Below are 21,735 nucleotides of genomic sequence, written 5' to 3'. Positions count from 1 at the left end.
TCATAGAATCAAGAACCAGGTTGGAAGGGACCCCAAAGATCACAGAATCAACAAGCAGGTTGGAAGAGACCTCCAAGATCATCCAGTCCAACCTAGCACCCAGCCCTGGCCAAGCAACCAGACCATGGCACTAAGTGCCCCAGCCAGGCTTGGCTTCAACACCTCCAGGGATAACAACTCCACCACCTCCCTGGGCAGCCCATTCCAAAGCCAATCACTCTCTCTGCCAACAACTTCCAGTTCCAACCCCCTGCCCTAAGCAGGGACACATCCCACTAGAACAGGTGGCTCAAGAGCTCATCCAACCTGGCCTTGAACACCTCCAGGGAGGTTGTGGTGCACAGAATCACCCAGTCTTTGATCACATTGGGTGATTCTGTGCTCCACAACCTCCCTGGGCAACCTGTGTCAGTGTCTCACCACCCTCACTGCAAACAACTTCTTCCTCACACCCAGTTTCAATCTCCCCTCTGCCACTTTAAACCCATTCCTCCTCATCCTGCCATTACAAGGCCTTGTCACTAGTCCCTCCCCAGCCCTCCTGTAGCCCACTTCAGATACTGGAAGGCCACTCCAAGGTCCCCTCAAAGCCTTCTCTTCTCCAGGCTGCAGAGCCTCAACTCTTGTAGCCTGTGCTCAGAGCAGAGCTGCTGCAGCCCTCTGAGCATCTTTGTGGTGCTGACTTTTCATAGACTCTCACACACACAATTCCATCATGGTGAGGGTGGGAAGGGACCTTTGGAGATCACCCAGTCCAATCCCCCCTGCTGATGCAGGGCACCCACAGCAGCTTGCCTAGGATCACAATGTCCAGGTGGTTTAGAAGCTCTGCAGAGGCAGAGACTCCACAACCTCTCCAGGCAGCCTGCTCCAGGGCTCCAGCACCCTCACACCAAAGCAGCTTCTCCTTCTGTTTAGGTGGAACCTCCTGGTGCCAGGTTGTGCCTGTTGCCTCCTGTCCTGTCACTGGACAGTCTGGCCTTATTCAGTTCTATCTTTTCCTACTTTTTTGACCTATGTCCTGTTTTTTTTGTTGTTTTATTTTGTTGGGTGGGTTTTTTTGTTTGGTTTTGGGTTTTGTTGGGTTTTTTTTAATGAGAAAAGGAAAGCCAAGAGGAAGGACTCTGTCCTGGGATGATCCCCAAAGCCCTTTCCCCTCCCAGAACTTCTCCACCTTCCCCAGAGAGGAAAAATGCTGGTAGGGGCTGGAAGGGACCTCCAAAGCTCATCCAGTCCAACCCCCTCCTGCCAGAGCAGGATCACCTACACCAGATCACACAGGAACACATCCAAGCAGGGCTTGACTATCTCCAGAGAGGGAGACTCCACAACCCCCCTGGGCAGCCTGTTCCAGGCTCTGTCACCCTCACAGGGAAAAAATTCCTCCTCATGTTTAAATGAACCTTCCTCTGCCTCAGCTTCCACCCTTGCCCCTTGTGCTGTCCCTGGGCATCACCTAAAAAAGATCACATGGGAGTGATACAAAAGAACCTCCAGAACAACACTGCATCTTTAGCTTGAAATTTGGGCTCTGGACACCTACTCTGCTGATTTTCACACAGAAGATCCTGTAAAGCTGACAAATGTTTCTGATTCTCTTCCAGGCCATTTCACTTTTGCAGCCAACAGAACAACTCACAGATGATGTTTTTCAGTACATCTGCTTCCATCTGGGAAGGAGAGAAGGTGCCCAGCTCCAGAGGCTTTGCCCAAGCAGAAGATGAGGAGAAGGTTTTGCTTTTCAGTGGGCAGGAGAGAGCAGAAACAAGTGGCAAACCATGACGAGCCAAACTATGAGTTCATCTGCACATGTTTGTACAATATTTACCTTCTCTCCCTTGCACTTCATCCCCAAAATAGTTTTTTAGGAGTCAGCTCATGATTTTCTTCAACAAATTCTCCTCCACCCACACAAAAGAGTCTCAAAACAAGCGAGGCTTTATATGGATACCACCATGGAGACCAGATTTTCTTCACCAAAAGGCCAAAACCCCTGAAAGCTTCATACAAAATAAAGAGTTTATAACCACAGGCTTCAAAACAATCCAAGTCTACACCAGCTTGTAGATGGATACCCCCATGGGGACCAGATGTCCTTCACCAGAGGTCAAAACCACAAATTCTATGAGGAGAGGCTGAGGGCAGGAGAGCCCTGCAGAGGGACCTGGCCAAGCTGGATGGGTGGGCAGAGGCCAATGGGAGGAGACTGAACAAGGCCAAGGGCAGGGTTCTACACTTTGGCCACAACAACCCCAAGCAGCACTACAGGCTGGGGACAGAGTGGCTGAGAGCAGCCAGGCAGAGAGGGAGCTGGGGGTGATGGGAGAGAGTAGCTGAAGATGAGGCAGCAGTGCCCAGGTGGGCAGCAGAGCCAATGGCATCCTGGGCTGGCTCAGGAGCACCTTGAGTCCCTGTGTCCAGTTCTGGGCTCCTCAATTGAAGAGAGATGTTGAGGTGCTGGAAGGTGTCCAGAGAAGGGCAGCAAGGCTGGGGAGGGGCCTGGAGCACAGCCCTGTGAGGAGAGGCTGAGGGAGCTGGGGGTGTGCAGCCTGCAGCAGAGGAGGCTCAGGGCAGAGCTCATTGCTGGCTACAACTGCCTGAAGGGAGGCTGTAGACAGGTGGGGTTGGGCTCTGCTGCCAGGCACCCAGGGACAGAACAAGGGGACACAGTGTGAAGTTGTGCCAGGGCAGGTTCAGGCTGGATGTTAGGAGGAAGTTGTTGGCAGAGAGAGTGATTGGCATTGGAATGGGCTGCCCAGGGAGGTGGTGGAGTCTCTGTCCCTGCAGGTGTTGAAGCCAAGCCTGGCTGGGGCACTTAGTGCCATGGTCTGGTTGCTTGGCCAGGGCTGGGTGCTAGGTTGGGCTGGCTGAGCTTGGAGCTCTCTTCCAGCCTGGCTGATTCTATGAAATAATGAACATTTGATATAAAACAAATACAATGGAATCCAGAATTAGAAGGCTTCAGATCAATTTGTGCCTAGACCATTTCATAGCTTTACATGAATACAACTATGGACATCAGTGGTTGTGGATGACTTCTCCCTGGAAGTGTTCAAGGCCAGGCTGGATGAGGCTTTGAGCAACCTGGGCTAATGGGAGATGTCCCTGCCCATGGCAGGGGCTTGGATCTAGATAATCTTTAAGGTCCCTTCCAAGCTGTGAACTGCTTCTATGAATTTTCCTCACGAAAGGCCAATTCCCCCTTCCCTAAAATCTAAAGTCAAATAAAATCTCTAACCAGAAGCTTCAAAACAGTTCATGCCCACAGCAGTTGGCTGCTTTATATGGATACCACCAGATTTTCCCTAAAGAAATAGAATCAGAGAATGGTTTAGGTTGGAAGGGACCTCAAAGCTCATCCAGTTCCAACCCCCTGCCATTGGCATGGACAACTCCCACTAGAACAGGTTGCTCAAAGCCTCATCCACCCTGGCCTTGAATACCTCCAGGGAGGAGCAGCCACAACCTCCCTGGCCAAACCCTCCCCAAAGTGTAATGCAAAAAGAAAGTAAATCTACAACCAGAGACCTACAGCAGGCTCTAGAGCCAGAGTGCTGCACACAAAGCAAGTTTGGCTGTCCCCCATCCAGGGATGAAGGAGCAGGTAAAGGTGTAGCTCCTGTTTGGGGGATGAGCACATCACACATTCCTCAGCTTTTAATTCACAGGACTCCCACCAGCCTTGATGACTCCATCAGGAACTGAGAGGCTCAAAGCCCAACGTCAGCACATTAACAACCAGAGTCAGCCCTGATGGGATCATCAGGATTGAGGAAAAGATAACACTGGGAAGCATCTTCTGAACGTCAGGTGGCTTCCCACTGCGAGCCTGTGGCTCCAGAGCCTTCGAACTGAGTACACAGGGCAGAACAACTCCTGGGCTTGCACAACAGCTCTTGGACTGGCAACAGGCTGCAGAACCTGAGTGAGCTTCAATTTCACAGCTCCTCAGAGCACAGCCCTATGAGGAGAGGCTGAGGGAGCTGGGGGTGTGCAGCATGCAGCAGAGGAGGCTCAGGGCAGAGCTCATTGCTGGCTACAACTGCCTGAAGGGAGGCTGTAGCCAGGTGGGGTTGGGCTCTGCTGCCAGGCACCCAGGGACAGAACAAGGGGACACAGCCTCAAGCTGTGCCAGGGGAAGTACATGCTGGATGTTAGGAGGAATTTGTTGGCAGAGAGAGTGATTGGCACTGGAATGGGCTGCCCAGGGAGGTGGTGGAGTCTCTGTTCCTGGAGGTGTTGAAGCCAAGCCTGGCTGGGGCACTTAGTGCCATGGTCTGGTTGCTTGGCCAGGGCTGGGTGCTAGGTTGGGCTGGATGAGCTTGGAGGTCTCTTCCAACTTGCTTGATTCTATGATTCTATGTGAGCTTTCCCTTCTCATGGGGCTGACAGCCTTCCCTTCTCATCTCCAGCTGCACTTGTTAAAGACAAAGATTTATCTGGAGTAACCTCACACTCACCAACCAGGCTGGAGAACACCACTCATGTTTATTCAAGGCTATTACCTAAATAATTGAATGATCTCAGCACTGTTTCCAGCAGCACTTCCCTCCCACATATTCCACCCTCTCAGCAACGTCTTTACATATCCACACTGTAAGCTGATAGCACACAGCCACTTTTCACTGACTGAATGATCAGTGCCTACTCTGTGAATAACCCCCAGCTTCCTTCCACTATGGAGGCTCAACCTCTTTCCACAATGAACTCTGAACCCCCCTCTAAGATGAGCTCTCAACCTCTTTCCATGACCATCTCCCTGCAAGGTGAAGCCACGACCTCCTTCCACAACCACCTCCCTGCAAGGTGAGCCCTCAACCTCCTTCCACAGTGAAACCTCAACCTCCTTCCATGACCACCTCCCTGCAAGGTGAGCCCTCAACCTCCTTCCACAGTGAGCCCTCGACCTCCTTCCACAACAACTTCCCTGCAAGGTGAGCCCTCAACCTCCTTCCATGACCACCTCCCTGCAAGGTGAACCCTCAACCTCCTTCCATGACCACCTCCCTGCAAGGTGAACCCTCAACCTCCTTCCACAACCACCTCTCTGCAAGGTGAGCCCTCAACCTCCTTCCACAACCACCTCTCTGCAAGGTGAGCCCTCAACCTCCTTCCACAACCACCTCCCTGCAAGGGGAGCCCTCAACCTCCTTCCATGCCAACTTCCTCACATGATGACCATCAGCCTCGCCCCACCACGACCCCTCAGGCTCAATTCCATGCCAGGAAAGGGAAAGACAAGAAGATTTCAGCCCTTGGCTACCTCCCATGCAGTTTTAAGACTAGAACTGGGAGGCCATGAGCCTGTTTCCCAAACTTGCCTACAAAACCTTGAAGGCTTTGAGAGTTTTCTTTGTTTTCAGTAGAAAAAAAACCTCACTCAGTTCCTTTCTTTTTCTGCTCCTTCTCTCGTCTGTTATCACTCAAAGCGCAGTCTGAGGCGCTCCAAACGCAGAGGCTCGCTGGAGCGCAATACACAGCAGTCACCACACGAGGGCGCTGCAGACCGAGAGCAGACTCCTCGCCGCAATACACAGCAGTCACCACACGAGGGCGCTGCACACGGAGAGGAGACTTCTCGCCCGCCGGAGCGCAATACACAGCAGCCACCACACGAGGGCGCAGCACACCGAGAGGAGACGCCTCGCCGGAGCGCAATACACAGCAGTCACCACACGAGGGCGCAGCACACGGAGAGGAGACGCCTCGCCGGAGCGCAATACACAGCAGCCACCACACGAGGGCGCTGCACACCGAGAGGAGACTCCTCGCCGGAGCGCAATACACAGCAGCCACCACACGAGGGCGCTGCACACCGAGAGGAGACTCCTCGCCCGCCGGAGCGCAATACACAGCAGCCACCACACGAGGGCGCTGCAGACCGAGAGGAGACTCCTCGCCCGCCGGAGCGCAATACACAGCAGCCACCACACGAGGGCGCTGCAGACCGAGAGGAGACTCCTCGCCGGAGCGCAATACACAGCAGTCACCACACGAGGGCGCTGCAGACCGAGAGGAGGCTCCTCGCCGGAGCGCAATACACAGCAGTCACCACACGAGGGCGCTGCAGACCGAGAGGAGACTCGCCCTTGGGGCAGTTGGGATGGGGCTCGCTTTTGGGTCACCTCTTTTGCATCTCAGTGGAAGTGCTTTGCAAGGATGCGGGTGGGAGAAGCGAAAACACGCCAAGTGTAGAGCTGGCAGAGAGTGCACTCACTCTCTCTGACCTGACAGCAGCATTAGGCCACAGTGGCAAACCTCTTAACATACTCAAGGGCCAAAGAAACCAAAAAGAAGATCGAAACCAACAATAAACCTCACCAAACCCAACCCACTCACCCAGAGAAACACAACAGAAAGCCAAAGCTTACAGCACTTGAAGTGGTTTCAAAGACCTTCCAGTGAGGAAGCTTTTTGGTGGCAGCAGCAATGTCTCACACGAAACTCTACAGCTCTAAGAGTTTCAGAGCCTTTGTTTTCCACAGAAAATCATAGTCAGGCAAGGTTGGAAGGGACTACAAGGAGCAGTCAGTTCCAAAACCCCCCTGCCATGGGCAGGGACACCCTACCCTAGAGCAGGCTGCACACAGCCTCAGCCAGCCTGGCCTCAAACACCTCCAGCCATGGGGCCTCAGCTACCTCCCTGGGCAACCCATTCCAGCCTCTCACCACTCTCATGCTCAACAACTTCCTCCTCACATCCAGTCTGACTCTCCCCACCTCCAGCTTTGCTCCATTCCCCCCAGTCCTGGCACTCTCTGACAGCCTATCAAGTCCCTCCCCAGCTTTTTTGTAGGCCCCCTTCAGATCCTGGAAGGCCACAAGAAGGTCACAGTGTTGGGATTTCATTTTACTGTGTAACTCTGGAGAGGGGAGAGAAGATCTAGGTCTTTGCTTTGTATTTCAGAGCATCTGGATATAAGGATGCTAATTCTCAAGGTGAAATTCATCAGACCTAAAGCCAGGACATCCTTCTGCAACTTAAGAGAGTAATATCCAGCAACTTCAAGCAGGAATTTACCCTAAAAATTCATCAGACCTAAAGCCAGGACATCCTTCTGCAACTTAAGAGAGTAACATCCAGCAACTTCAAGCAGGAATTTACCCTAAAAAATCATCAGACCTAAAGCCAGGACATCCTTCTGCAACTTAAGAGAGTAACATCCAGCAACTTCAAGCAGGAATTTACCCAAAAAATATCTATCACCCAATGGTTTGGGCTGGAAGAGGCCATGGGCAGGGACACCTCCTGCTAGACCATGTTGTTAAAGGCCCCATCCAACTTGGCTTTGAATACTTCCAGGCTTGGAGCTTCCACAGCTTCTGACATACATTAGGCACATCAGAGACAAATGAGACTATGGAGGGCATCAGCAGTGAGTCTTCACATCGAGAGGCCTCTCAGAAAGAAAATTCAATCCACTGTTTTTCAGACTATAACAAAGTTCTATTTGTCCACACAGTCTTCCAGAAAAAGCTCTTCTGGAAGGATCTAAGCAATTTTCATCACCTACACCAAGAAACAAACAAATCCCATAATGATCTAAGCCCACCTGAAGAGTTCAGGAGGGAAATTCTTTGCTCAAGAGAGCAAAACCAACACACTGCACTGTTAATGCTTGGCACTGAGGAGAGTAGGGGAACCCCAAACAGAAGTGTTCTCCACCAGTTCAGCTCCACAAGAAGTGCATTTGGTCCTGCTGGAAGGGACACATTTTGCTTCCCCAGCTGTTTGCAAAAGGCAAAACAGTGCTGAAGGGAGCCAGCCAGGCTGCAGCTCCCTGAACCCTGCCCAAGAATCAACTCCACCTACCCTTCTCTCCTTGTAGAAGCTGTGGTGGCTCCTCGGAGTAGAGGCCAAGGAAAAGTCTGTCCCTTCTGCTCTGTCTGAACTCTGCTTGGTCCACTCTTTCCTAGAAGCCTGTTAAAATGAAGGTGTGGATGTTGTTAGATATACACATACACAAAATGTCCTCAAGAGCAAAACCAGAGATGGTCTGAAAGTGAAAACACAAAGCAGAAAACCATTAGAGCCATCCAGGTCCAATTGGCCATGTCACATTACTCAGGGCATCACTGGCACTGCACTCAGGTCAGCATCTGCAGGGATGAAGGTCATTCACCCAAGAACTGGAGAAGAGAAGGCTTTGAGGAGACCTTGGAATGGCTTCCAGTATCTGAAGTGGGCTACAGGAAGGCTGGGGAGGGACTACTGGCAAGGTCTTGGAATGACAGGAGAAGGAATGGGTTTAAAGTGGCAGAGGGGAGGTTCAAACTAGATGTTAGGAAAGGCTTATTTACAGTGAGGGTGGGGAGACACTGGCACAGGTTACCCAGGGAGGTTGTGGAGCACAGAAGCACCCAATGTGATCTTTGATGGCCAGGCTGGGAGAGAGGAACCTCATGAAATTCAGCAAGGACACAGTTGCAGCAAGAGGTTCTGCCACAACACAAGGGGGAACTTCTTTACTGTAAGGGTGACAGAGCACTGGAATAGGCTTCCCAGAGAGGTTGTGGAGTCTCCTTCTCTAGGGACTTTCAAGACCTGTCTGGATGTGTTTCTCTGTGATCTGTGTTAGTATTGTCCTGTTCTGGCAGAGGGGTTGGACTTGATGATCTCCTTGGGTCCCTTCCAACCCTTAATACCCTGTGATCCTGTGACACATGTAATTTCCTGCCTCTCAGGAGGAAGAAACCCCTGCACCAGTACAGCAGTTGGAAAGCAGCTCCAAAGAGAAGGACCTGGAAGTGCTAGTGGAGAACAGGTTGCCCATGAGCCAGCAGTGTACCTTAGAATCACAGAATCAACCAGGTTGGAAGAGACCTCCAAGCTCAGCCAGTCCAATCTATGGACTGTCCAACCCCCCAGGGCTGGGGGGCCCTGGCCAATCAACCAGACCATGGCACTAAGTGTCCCAGCCAGGCTTGGCTTCAACACCTCCAGGGACAGCGACTCCACCACCTCCCTGGGCAGCCCATTCCAATGCCAATCACTCTCTCTGCCAACAACTTCCTCCTAACATCCAGCCTAGACCTCCCCTGGCACAACTTGAGCCTACCTTCAGAGCCAAGAAGGTCAACAGTCTCCTGGGGTGCTGTAAAGGGTTAACCCTCCTGGGCGAGTGGCCTTGACCCTGACCCCAGGTCCTCCTGACTCCTCTCTGGGGGCAGGTCTGATCCTCACTCCAGGTGTAGTGGTTAGCCCATCCCCACTTCCCATCTAGCCCCCTATGAAAAACAGAGGGCCTGCCTGTTTCATGCTCTCTTGCCCTGCCTCCCTGCCCCGAGAGCACCACCCTCCTGTCCCTGCTGCTCTTTGTTTTACCACCCAAGGTGCCCAAAACCCACTGCCATCAATCTGCTTGTATATATCTATTCTGTACCTTGTTTTCCCTTCCCTGTACCTCTCTGTAACTCCCCTACCTCAAATACCTTTTATTTCTTGGTAAAGCTTTCTCTTTCAACTTCCAAATCAAAGTGAGACTGTTTATTTGGGTGTGTTTGACCTTTTCCTCTCTACATCTAATTCCTTTTCTTTGGAAAGAAAGAAAAAGGAGGAAAAAGGCATCCTATAAATTCTTATTAGGCATCCTATAAATTCTTATTAGTTCCATCAACTGTATTGGAGTCTCTGGGAAATTTAAACCAGAACTGAGACAGGAGCATGAAGAGGACTGTGGCCAGCAGGTCACAGGAGGTTCTCCACCTCCTGTGCTTCACCCTGGTGAGGCCATGTCTGGAACACTGAGACCACAGTTCAAAAGGGACAGGGAACTACTGGAGAGAGTCCAGTGGAGGACTCAAAAATGCTGAGGTGCCTGGAGCAGCTCTGTGAGGAGGAAAAGCTGAGAACCCTGGGACTGTTGAGCCTGCAGAAGAGCAGTCTGAGAGGGGATCTACTCAGTGCTCAGCAAGAGCTAAAGGGCCCACTCCAGCAAGGGGACAGGGACAGGCTCTTGTGTTGTCACTGACACCACTGACAAGGGACAACAGGCACAGACTGGAAGCCCCAGCAGGATTCTGTGATGCCTCTTTTCAAACCATTATCCAATTGCAGAGCTCAGAGTTTCACATGGTAGGTTGGGAGCACTAACAAAATAACATGGACCTGTTTCAAGCTCTCCATGGAAACCCCACCAAATATTTATGCACCTAAAAGAACAATCTTGTCTTCTAGGACCAAATTCCTCCAGATAACAGCACCCAGAAGGAAATGAGCTCTGCCTCACTCTACAGCTCTGCTCACTGCTGCAAAGCCAATAAAGAGACACAACAAAAGCTTCTTCTTGCTTCCCATTTTAGTCACAGGAAGCAATTAGACACCAGCTGGCCACAGAATCACAGTCACAGAATGCCTTGAGTTGGAAGGGACCTTAAAGATTACCTAGTTCCAAAACCCATGCCACAGGCACAGACACTTTCCACTAGCACTGCAGGCAATTAAATGCAGTTCAGGTATGCCAAGCTGGATTTTAATGGGCATGGTGTTGGGGTGATGGGTGGACTTGATGGGCATAGAATCCTAGAAAGGTTTGGGGTGGAAAGGACCTTAGAGTGACAAAGCTGGTGAGAAGCCTGGAGCACAGCCCTGAGAGGAGAGGCTGAGGGAGCTGGGGGTGTGCAGCCTGCAGAAGAGGAGGCTCAGGGCAGACCTCATTGCTGTCTACAACTACCTGAAGGGAGGCTGCAGCCAGGTGGGGTTGGGCTCTGCTGCCAGGCAACCAGCAACAGAACAAGGGACAGAGTCTCAAGACATGCCAGGGCAGGTCTAGGCTGGATGTTAGGAGGAAGTTGTTGGCAGAGAGAGTGATTGGCATTGGAATGGGCTGCCCAGGGAGGTGGTGGAGTCACTGTCCCCGGAGATGCTGAATCAAAGCCTGTCTGGGGCACTTAGTGCCATGGTCTGGTTGCTTGGCCAGGGCTGGGTGCTAGGTTGGACTGGCTGAGCTTGGAGTTCTCTTCCAACCTGGCTGATTCTATGATTCGAGATCATCCAGATCCAAGCCCCCTACCATGAGCAGGGACACCTCCCACTAGCCCAAGCTGCTGAAGGCATTATCCAACCTGGCCTTGAGCACCTCCAAGGAGAAGTGCTTTAGGTACAACGTGACATCCAGAGAGAGGATATTTGACGCACAATATTGTGCCTCAAAGCAGTACAAGGAGGCACCCACAACCTCCCTGGGCAGCCTATTCCACTGTCTCCCCACCCTCACACTGGAGAGAAGTTTACCTTTCTGTCCTCGAGGAAGAAGGTCTCCACTGGAGGTGCCACCTTGTGCTGCCACCCGCTGTCTGCGCTCTCCAGCGGAAGGCTCTGCCTGCAGCGGGACAGGTCCTTCCTTCCCCTCCCCTCTTGCACAAGGGGCAGGTTGTCTTTCCCTGGGCGGATCTTCTCCGAGTAGGATCGTCTCAGATCCGTGGGTGTGCTTCCTACAGCGGCTGTGTAGCTCCTCCAGTCGGTTTTACTCCTCCCACTGGCAGAGTCGCTCTCACAGATTGCCTTCTTGGCGTTCTCTTTGCCCCTCACTGCAGTTCTGCTCCAGTCGCCTTCTGGAGATGCCTCCAAACACTGCTCTTTGGAGAGCAGCTTCTTCTGGCAGTGGCCATCATCTGTCTTTATGGACAACTTGGAAGCAAAACTGACTTCCCACCTGGGGTCTGTGCCAACCAGCTTGACAGGCTGCACCTTCTCAATCACGAATTTTGAGCCTGGAGTCCTGGAGGTCAGGTTCACCTCCTCACCCTCATCAACAATGAAAGTCTTCTTCCGAGTGAGCTCCACAGAGGGACTGATAAACCTCTCTGGAGAGAAGCTGCTGGGATTTCCCCAGTAAGGAGGGTTGAACTTCTTGTCTTTGCACTTTGGTTTCTCCAGCTCTGGGCTACATGATTCCAGCTTCTCTTTGCTCTTCTCGCTTACAGCTGACTTCTCCAGTCGGTGGGACTCTTCCACACAATCCCCTTGCTTGTTAGCAACAGAGGAGTGATCTGACCCCTTCCACTCTTTCCAGATGTGGGATGAGCTTGTCCTGTCTGACATATTTCTTCTGTTCTTTGCCTTCTCCCAGCTCAATGAACTGTGCTCTCCAGAGAGCTTGTCTGGAACGCTGCTGGCCTTCACCGATTCCTCTTTATACTCCGCCATGAGCGCATCGATATCAAGAATCTGGGATCTGTATCCATCCTCAGCCTTCTTTCCAGGCAGATCACAACCACTTTCACTCCTTTTCTGGGGGGGCAGTTCGCTGTCTTTGTGGGACTGTGCAAAACCTGCAGGAGCTCTGGGCTCATGGTAAGAGGAGACTTTTCTCCTGCTACTTTTGAGGTCAGTTTGAGTTGTGTTTTCCAGATCCTGTTTTAACAGGAAAGCATCCACATCTATAATGTTCTCTTTAGAATGATCCAGACCTCTCTCATGATACTGTTGGTTATCTTTCCTGGGCAGGTGAAAACTACCAAATGCAGTGTTTTTGGAAAAAACATCATCTTTGTCATCTTCTTTAACCCAATCCTTGCTAAAATGCCCTTCCCTGGAGTCTTCCCTGCCACTTGGACTCGTCACATTTTTAGCTGGTCGCTGCAATAAAGGTTTGGACCTCCCAGGAATAACAGGGTCCAGGTTAATGGTTGCTCCCTCGCTTGAGCCTGAGTTCATTTCACTTGCACTTGGAGCACCAACAGAGCTTTTCCCTTTCTTGGTACCAGGAGGCTGATAAGTCACTGCATAGTAAGTCGCCTTCGGCTCGAAGGCAGAGCTCTGATTTTTCAGGCCATCCCCAGGACTTCCAAGAAGGGCTTGGTTTGCCTCAGTGCCTTCCAGCCCTTCTTTCTCTTTTTTGCTTCCCTTTTTCACTGAGCTTGCATCCAGCTGCAGTGAATCTGTCTGGCTCAGCCTTCTGAGGTTCTCAGGAGCGAGCCAGACAACGTCTTCTGTCTTGACAGAATCCTGAGGCAAGGTCCTCCTCCTCCACCTCTCAGAAATCTTCAAATCAGAAACACTACTTCTGCTTCTCCTGAGTTTTTCTTCTGGGTCTATTACTCTGATTTTCCCCCTGTTTTCATGGGCTGTGCTATCTAAGCTAAAGTCTTGCCCTTTGTGATTTAACTCCAGACTTTTCCTTAAGCCAAAGGCTCTGGATTCATCTTTATCAATGGGCACAACTTTTGGATCAGGATGGTGGCTGCTGGAAGGTTTACACAACTGCCCACTTGAAAGCAGTGCAGAAGACTGGGCCACCTGTTTGCTTATACTTGTTGAAATCACTTCCCAGTCCAAGTTGGTTCTGAACTCAGAGCTCTCTGTCCCACCTGACCTAAAACTCCTCTTCTCAAAGGAGCATTTCATCACGTTAGACCTCTCTGCTTTCTCCACAGAACAGACACCACCCTGATCACTTCTCACATCAGAATGTAGTCTGCTCACATTCTCATTCACCCCCAAACCTCTGCTTTTGCTTGTGGAAGAAGCTGTTTTTTCAGGCTCAGTTCTATCAGAGTCTTTCTTCTGCTCAGGTAAAGTGCATTCACTGGAGAACAAACCATTTGCTTCTCTCAACACAGACTTGCTCGCGAGCACCTTTGCGTCTCCAGCTCCTGAAATCACATCTTCCTCCCTCAAGTAGAGAGTTTTACTACTCGCTCTACCCGACTGACCAGCATGGAGAACATCCTCATCCAGTTTGCTCTCTCTCACAGATGATTTTCTGGTCCTGAGAGTCATGGCCTTTTTCTCGGGAGCCATCGTGATGGCTTCGCTCAGAGCTCTCTCACCGCACGCCTGAAAGATTTCATACCTGGGCTCCACTCTCTGGTAAAGGAGGGACTCCTCTGCACTTTTAGCTGTGGGTTTCTCACTTTTCTCAACCAAAGTTTTTTCCAAGAGGATTCCTGGAGTCATTTTCTTGTCTTCACTTGAACAAGTTGCTTTCCCGCTTGTCGCTACACCTGTCTGCCTCGATGGATCCGACTGCTTGTGATACTCCTTCTTGACACTAATGGCTTCCTCCACATCTCCCAGCCATGACCGCCTGGCTTGGCCTAAAGTCACCACTTCAGGCTTCACCTCTGGCTCAGTGTTCACTTTCAGTGCAGAATCAGCCCCAGGCTGGTCAGCAGCAACGTTGTGCCTCTGAACGTTATGGTCAAACATAGTGGCTCGGACAGTTTTAATGGAGCTTTTTTCTGTAAGGGGGTTTGGTTTGAATTTTTTTTCCAGGCTGCTTGTGAAGGAGACAGGATTTTCACCTTGCTGAGGGAAATGCTGCCCATCCCCGTGGAAGCTTCCTCTCCTCTCTATGGGATCAGGTTTATTTGCAATCTTTAAAACCTGCCTGGCTTTCCATGGGCTCCCAGCAGTGGGTGCTTCGGTGCCATCTGTGCCAGCTGCCAGCTTCAGCTCCTTACTCTGGAATGAGAGAACCCAACAGTTAGGGTCATTTATCTGAAAGGAGTGCAAGAGAGTGTACTTTACACCTTACTTGCTCCTGCTCTGTGCAACAGCCTGCACAAGTTAAACTGACCCATATGCTCTGAACACAAAACCCACTGAGGCCAGAGTCACCTAAACAAAGGAGCAGCTCCTGAGTCTTGATTAGAACAGAACTCTCCCCTAGCTTGCTTTCTAGTATAAAGAAAGGAAAAACAGATGAAGCAGTGAGTAGCTGTGGAGATACTCAAGGTGAGGCTCGACAGGGCAACCTAGTTGAGGATGCCCCTGCTAAATCCAGAGGGGTTGGACTAGATGACCTTTGGAGGTCCCTTCCAACCCAGACCATTGTATGATTACGTGATTGATACTGGCAAGGCCACATCTGCAATACTGTGTCCAGTTCTGGGCCACTCAATTCAAAAAGGACCTCAGGGAACTGCTTGAAAGAGTCCAGCACAGAGCCACAAAGATGCTGAAGGGAGTGGAACATCTCCCTTGTGAGGAAAGGCTGAGGGAACTGGGGCTCTTTAGCTTAGAGGTGACTGAGAGGTGACCTCATTCATGTTTATAAAGATGTGCAGGGCAGTGGCAGGATCAGAGGATGTCAGGGGTTGGAAGGGACACAAAGAGATCATCAAGTCCAGCTCCACTGCCAGAGCAGGACCATACAATGTAGCTCAGGTCACACAGGAACACATCCAGACAGACCTTGAAAGGCTCCAGAGAAGGAGACTCCACATCCTCTCTGGGCAGCCTGTGCCAGTGCTCTGGGACCCTTACAGCAAAGAAGTTCCCCCTTGTGTTGAGCTGGAACCTCCTGTGCTGCAGCTTCCACCCACTGCTGCTTGTCCCGTCCCAGGGAGCAGTGAGCAGAGCCTGTCCCCTCTCCCCGACCCCCAGCCCTCAGATAGTTATAAACATTGATTAAATCCCCTCTCAGTCTGCTCTTCTCCAGACTAAACAGCCCCAGTCCCTCAGCCTCTCCTCATCAGGCAGTGCTGCAGTCCCCTCATCATCCTCATAGCTCTCCGCTGGACTCTCTCCAGCAGATCTCTGTCCCCCTTAAACTGGGGAGTCCAAAACTGTAGGCAGTACTCAAGGTGAGGTCTCACCAGGGCAGAGTAGAGGGGAAGGAGAATCTCCCTTAATCTGCTGGACACACTCTGCTTAATGCAGCTCAGGATCCCATTGGCCTTCTTGGCCACAAGGGCACATTGCTGTCCATGGATATTATCCACCAGCACTTCCAGGTCCATACTCCAGTGCCCAAATTTCTGAGTTAAATGCTGTTTAGGAGATGGACAGGGGACCTACAACAAGGAGTAGTGAGCTGGATGTAGAAACCCTCTAACTCAGAGAAAACAAAGGGCAATCACACACTACTGTGGGCTGGAAAGGACCTTTAAGGGTCTTCTAGTCCAACCTTCAAACTCTGTAATACTTCAGTGTCCAAATTAAGTGTTTAAGTTAAATGTTATTTAGCTGACAGATGCAAGAGCTACAACATGTGTATGGTAAGGAGTGGTGAGCTGGATGTAGAAATCCTCTAACTCAGAAAACAAAGGGCAATCACACACTACCATGGGCTGGAGAGGACCTTTAAGGGTCTTCTAGTCCAACCTTCAAACTCTGTAATACTTCAGTGTCCAAATTCCTAGGGGAAATGCTGTTTAGGAGATGGGACAGGAGACCTACAACAAGGAGTAGTGAGCTGGATGTAGAAATCCTCTAACTCAGAGAAAACAAAGGACAATCCCAGTCTAGTTTGTGCTGGAAAGGACCTTTAAGGGTCTTCTAGTCCAACCTTCAAACTCCGTAATACTTCAGCATCCAAATTAAGTGTCCAAGTTAAATGCTATTTAGCTGACAGATGCAAGAGCTACAACATGTGTATGGTAAGGAGTGGTGAGCTGGATGCAGAAATGCTCTCACTCAGAGGAAATAAAGGCTAATCACTGTACAAACAGCCACAGCCATTTCACTGGGAGGTTTCAGGCACTCAAAGTCCCTCTCTAAACGGGATACAAAAATACTTTTCACACTCTGTCACTACACTGCATGTTTAACTCCTAAACTCTCAAGAGATGGCACTCCCCTACATTCCCAGCGTGGCCTAAAGATAGCCTCATGCAAGTAAACCTCTTAGGATTATGTCACTCTTCATTCCCTGCAGACCCAGGATGAAGGCCTTGATTGATAGCGACACACAGGACGCAAACCTTGCTGGAGACCACATCACCTGATGCTGCTTTCTTACTTTCTGGTTCTCTTGCAATTCATTGGTGGAGTCAGAAGGTTTCTCAGGCTTTGCTTCACTGCTTGGTGTTGGACTTGAAAACCTAAGAGGAGAGACTTTTGTTACTCCTTTTAGTCACAGAATCACAGGATTTCTTAGACTGGAAAAGACCTTCAAGCTCCTCGAGTCCAATCATTAGTGTCACACTGACGAGTCCAAATCCCTCAGCACAACATCTAATCACTATGAATTGCTGTGGTTGGAAAGGACCACCAGGGTCATCCAGTCCAACCTTCATCCCAGCAGCCTTCATCACCAGACCATAGCCTCAAGCTCCACAGCCACTCTCCTTTTAAACACCTCCAGGGATGGCAACTCCACCACCTCCCTGGGCAGCCTGTTCCTGTGTCTGACCACCTCCTCCCAACAGCCAACCTAAGCCTCCCTTGACGCAGCTTGAGGCCATCTCCTCTTGTCCTATCATTAGTAATTTGGGAGAAGAGATCAGCTCCAGACTCACTGCAACCTCCTTTCAGGTAGTTGTAGAGGGTAATAAGGTCCGCTCTCAGCCTCCTCTTCTCCAGACTAAACACCCCCAGCTCCCTCAGCTGCTCCTCATAGGTGATGTTTGCCAGACCTCTCCCCAGCCTCGTCGCCCCTTCTCTGCACTGCTCCAGCACCTCAATGTCCCTCCTATACTGTGCTGACCAAAACTGGACCCAGTACCCCCAGACACAGTCCAAGATAGTTGGCAGGAGTGCTTCCTACCACAGCAGGCTGGCAGCAAAGAGCCAATAAATTGCATTTCTTAAGGAGGAAGATCACTATTTCATAACCATGGAATTGTTTGGATTGGAAAAGACCTCTAAGATCAAGTCCAACCATCAACCTAAGAGCATCGTGACCATTAAACCACATCTCCAGGCACCACGTTCACACATTTCTTGAGCATCTCCAGGGATGAGGACTCCAGCACCTCCCTGGGCAGCCTATTCCACTCCCTGATCACTCCTGCAGCAAAGAAAGTTTTCTTCATCTCCAACCTAAACCCTCCCTTACACAATTTCAGACCATTTCCTCTTCTTCTGTCACCTGATACTAGAGAGAAGAGACCAACCCACACCTGATTGCAACCTCCTTTCAGGGAGCTGCAGAGAGCAATGAGGTCTCCCCTCAGCCTCCTCTTCTCCGGACTAAACACCCCCAGTTCCCTCAGCTGCTCCTCCCCAGCCCGTTCTCCAGACCCTTCCCCAGCTTTGTTACCTTTCCCTGGCCCTGCCCCAGCCTCTTAATGTCCTTCTTGGAGAGAGTGGCCCCAGAACTGAACCCAGGCAACAGCATAAAGAACAAATTACGTTCGGTGAAAGCAAAATGCTTCACTTCTTTCACTGCATCAAGCAGCACAAGTTCTACTGAATGAACTTAAGAGGATTAAAGAGAATTTCTCTGCAACCTACATTTTGGTCAAGTCTGCAGAAAGTGGCCGTGACTGAAGTGACCTGCGTAGATTTCCTGCCTTAACATCAGTGGTTTCTGTCGTCAGCTCCTTGATTCTCTGCTGGATGCTCACACATCTGTTTTCCTTCTCAGCAGCTGGTGAGAGAGGCTCTGCCTCCACTGGGGGAGCAGGATTTTCTGAAGCAAACAGACTAATGTGTTTTTTAACGCTGCCTCTCAGGATGCTACTCTCTTTTTCTGAGGAAGCTGCAGGGCTTTCAGAGCCCAGAAACAGAAAAGTCTCCTTCTGATCCGCTCTTTTCCCCCCTTTATTAGTCCAACTCTCACCAGTGCTCTCCTGGCTTCTTTCAGCCCCCAGCGTTGCTTCTGGTTTTGGCTCACTTGGCTCACTTTTAGCTTTCAGCTTCGTTTCCCACGTGTATTTTGCATTATTTAGGATGCCAACATCCTGGCTGCTGCACTTCAAGCTGGTTCTACAAGAACCACTCTTAGCAAGTTCCATTTCATCACTTTTTGGCCCCGTTTCAGACTGATCCTGACAGCCCACATCAGTCAAAGAAACGACTGAGAGGTTCTCCTTGCTCTCGTGAGGGGAGGAAGGCTTCTTGCAGGCAGGAGGATCTTTCTGTTCAAACTTGGCTGTCAGGTCCATGGACAGAGGTCTTGGTTTTCTAGGCCAGGATTTGTCTGCAGGAGACTTTTCCTCGGAAGCCTCCAGGGTGCGGTGCTTTTGGTCTCGTAAGGATTCCAGAAAGATGGCAGAAACTGGTCTGTGCTTTGGCCTTTGCTGCACATCAAGAGAGAGCTCAGCCTTGCTGTTGCTGCTGTTCTCCCCAGGGTGAACCTCGTGAGCCTCTTTCTTGTCCCCGCTTTTGAGGGAGTTCCAAGTGACCGGCCAAAGGCTGGAGCAAAACGATACCTGCCTGTGAAGAGACCCTTCAGGATTCCTGGGGGTCTCGGGCGCTTTCTCCAGCCTCGAGGTGCACTGAAGCTCCTTGGTGTGCACAGAACTGAACACCCTGCACTCCTCAGCAGCCCTTTTCCCTTGGGCCAGGCTGACCTGCGACTGCTCCGTGCCCGCTGCCTCGAAGAGGATGACAGTGTTGGCGGTGGGACCGGTGTAGAAGGTCACATTGGTGACCACTTCCCCGCCAGCCTTGCTCTCGCTTTCCATGGCTTTCTGGTCGAGCAGCGGAGGAACGCTGCCGCTTAGCGCCTTGCCAGGGGAAGTCTCTTCGGGGCCCTTCCGAAGGAGGCTACTTGACCTGACAGCCGGGACCGGGGGCTTGACGTTGGCAAAAGCATCTGAAGGCTTCTCTTTAGAGAAAGGCTTGGGGAAAAGCCTCGGCCTGGAGCCTAGCGAGGGCATGGCTGCAGATCTCAAAGCGCTGCCAAACTTGCTGCCGCTCCCCTCCAGAGCCAGAGCTGCCGAAGCCTCCTTCGCCTTGCTAGCGGCGTCCGAAAGCACACTGACGTACACCCGCTGCGCCTTCTCCTCGCCCCGCAGCTCCTTCAGGTCAGGCACCGCCGCCAGCGACGCCAAAGGCGAACTGATCTCCACCCTGGTTGCCATAGCTGTGCTTACACGTTCAGCCCAGCCGCAGAAATCCGAGCGGGGAACAGGCTCTGCCAGGAGAGAAAAGGAAAAAGGCAAACGCTGATGCGCAGGCAGCGCAAGCAGCGAGCAGCATCCTCCCAGGTTACAGGCAGAAGGCAGCTACGCTCAGACTAAAGGGGCCTTTCAGATGTGCTGTTCACAGAGTGGGTCACAACGGAAGACAGACTGTTCCTCCTCCTCTACAACACAGCACAACTCACCACGAGGCACTGATTAGGCTAAACAGCCGAAAAAACACCACCCAAAGCCTGCAAGAACACGGAAGCAGAGAGTGAACCAGGTTGGAAGAGACCTCCAAGCTTAGCCAGTCCAGCCTAGCACCCAGCTCTGGCCAATCAACTAAACCATGGCACTAAGTGCTTCTTAGAATCATAGAATGAACCAGGTTGGAAGAGACCTCCAAGCTTAGCCAGTCCAGCCTAGCACCCAGCCCTGGCCAATCAACTAAACCATGGCACTAAGTGCTTCTTAGAATCATAGAATGAACCAGGTTGGAAGAGAGCTCCAAGCTCATCCAGGCCAACCTAGCACCCAGCCCTGGCCAATCAACTAGAGCATGGCATTAAGTGCCACATGCAGGCTTTGCTTGAACACCTCCAGGGATGGCAACTCCACCACCTCCCTGCACAGCCCATTCCAATGGCAAATCACCACCAAGTTTTAGGGCCACAAAGATGCTCAGAGGGCTGAAGTAGCTCTGCTATGAGAACAGGCTGTGAGAGTTGGGGCTCTGCAGCCTGGAGAAGAGAAGGCTTCAAGGAGAACTTTTAGTGACCTTCCAGTATCTGAAGGGGGCTACAGGAGGGCTGGGGAGGGACTACTGACAAGGTCTTGTAATGGCAGGATGAGGAGGAATGAGTTTAAACTGGCAGAAGGGAGATTGAAACTGGATGTTAGGATGAAGATTTTTGCAGTGAGGGTGGTGAGACACTGGCACAGGTTGCCCAGGGAGGTTGCTGCTCCATCTCTGGAGGTGTTCAACATCAGGTGGTGATAGGACTAGGAGGAATGGAGCAAAGCTAGAGATAAGGAGAGTCAGACTGGAGGTGAGGAGGAAGTTGTTGAGCATGAGAGTGGTGAGAGGCTGGAATGGGTTGCCCAGGGAAGTGGTTGAGGCCCCGTGCCTGGAGGTATTTAAGGCCAGACTGGCTGAGGCTGTGTGCAGCCTGCTCTAGGGTAGGGTGTCCCTGGCCATGGCAGGGCAGTTGGAACTGGCTGCTCCTTGCAGTCCCTTCCAACCCTGCCTGATTCTATGATTCTAACCTGACCTTGAACACCTCCAGGGAACGAGCATCCACAACCTCCCTAGGAAACCTGTGCCAGTGTTTCACTACCCTCACTGGAAAGAACTTCTTCCTAATCTCCAGTCTTAATTTCCCCTGCTGCAGCTTCAAATCATTGCCTCTTTCCCTTTCACCACATCCCCTTCTACACAGTCCCTCCTCAGCCTTCCTGCAGGCCCCTGCTGTAAGGTCTCCTTGATGCTGCTTTAAGGTCTCCTTGAAGCCTCCTCTTCTCCAGGCTGAACAACTCCAACTCTCCCAGCCTGTCCCCATAAGTGAGGTGCTCCAGCCCCCGCTGTCATCTGTTAGCAAATGTCTATAATTAAACAAAGGAAACAAATGAAGATCCTCCAAATCTCCAAGAAAGCTTTGCTGCCACTTACCATAATGTGCATTTTCTGCTGGAGCCAACTCGTACAAGACAACTCACTGCTCATAGTGAAAACAAGATCCTGGTCACCAAGAGGACATTAGAGAGGAGGGGAACGCAATTGCTTCAGCAGCACTGCTCAGAGCTCTCCTGCAAAGGAACAAAGAACATTCAGGTTCCAGCATGGCACACAACCAGCTCCACGCAGGGAACACCACATCAGGCAAAAAACCTGAGCACTAAGAATCCAGTTGACTCCCATTTTATAGAACCAGGGAATTGTTTGGATTGGGAGACATGTCTGAAGTCATCCAGTCCAACCATCGACCCAACACCACC

At 51.2% G+C, this 21,735-nt stretch overlaps 2 protein-coding genes across 2 annotated transcripts in view; both read right to left on the bottom strand.

Annotated features, from left to right (window-relative positions):
* LOC135188603 (uncharacterized protein KIAA1671 homolog) overlaps positions 1-18,503 on the bottom strand; it is a 77,599-nt gene extending 59,096 nt beyond the window's left edge. Inside the window, exons 1-4 of the mRNA XM_064168118.1 lie at positions 18,125-18,503; positions 16,689-16,770; positions 11,234-14,407; positions 7,814-7,921 (exon numbers count right to left, since the gene is read on the bottom strand). Of these exons, the coding sequence (XP_064024188.1) occupies positions 7,814-7,921; positions 11,234-14,407; positions 16,689-16,770; positions 18,125-18,126 (3,366 nt within the window). The 5' untranslated portion in view covers positions 18,127-18,503. The remainder of the gene's footprint in view (positions 1-7,813; positions 7,922-11,233; positions 14,408-16,688; positions 16,771-18,124) is intronic.
* The window catches only part of LOC135189074 (uncharacterized protein KIAA1671-like), a 35,614-nt gene continuing 32,220 nt past the window's right edge, over positions 18,342-21,735 (bottom strand). The window contains exons 2-4 of the mRNA XM_064169054.1: positions 21,410-21,546; positions 18,453-19,751; positions 18,342-18,379 (exon numbers count right to left, since the gene is read on the bottom strand). Coding sequence (XP_064025124.1) covers positions 18,342-18,379; positions 18,453-19,698 — 1,284 coding nt within the window. The 5' untranslated portion in view covers positions 19,699-19,751; positions 21,410-21,546. The remainder of the gene's footprint in view (positions 18,380-18,452; positions 19,752-21,409; positions 21,547-21,735) is intronic.

Source organism: Pogoniulus pusillus, chromosome 30 (assembly GCF_015220805.1).
Source record: "Pogoniulus pusillus isolate bPogPus1 chromosome 30, bPogPus1.pri, whole genome shotgun sequence".
In the NCBI taxonomy this organism is placed as follows: Eukaryota; Metazoa; Chordata; class Aves; order Piciformes; family Lybiidae; genus Pogoniulus; species Pogoniulus pusillus.
Note: the sequence above shows the minus strand (reverse complement) of the source record. Positions and strands in the feature narration are given on the sequence as shown.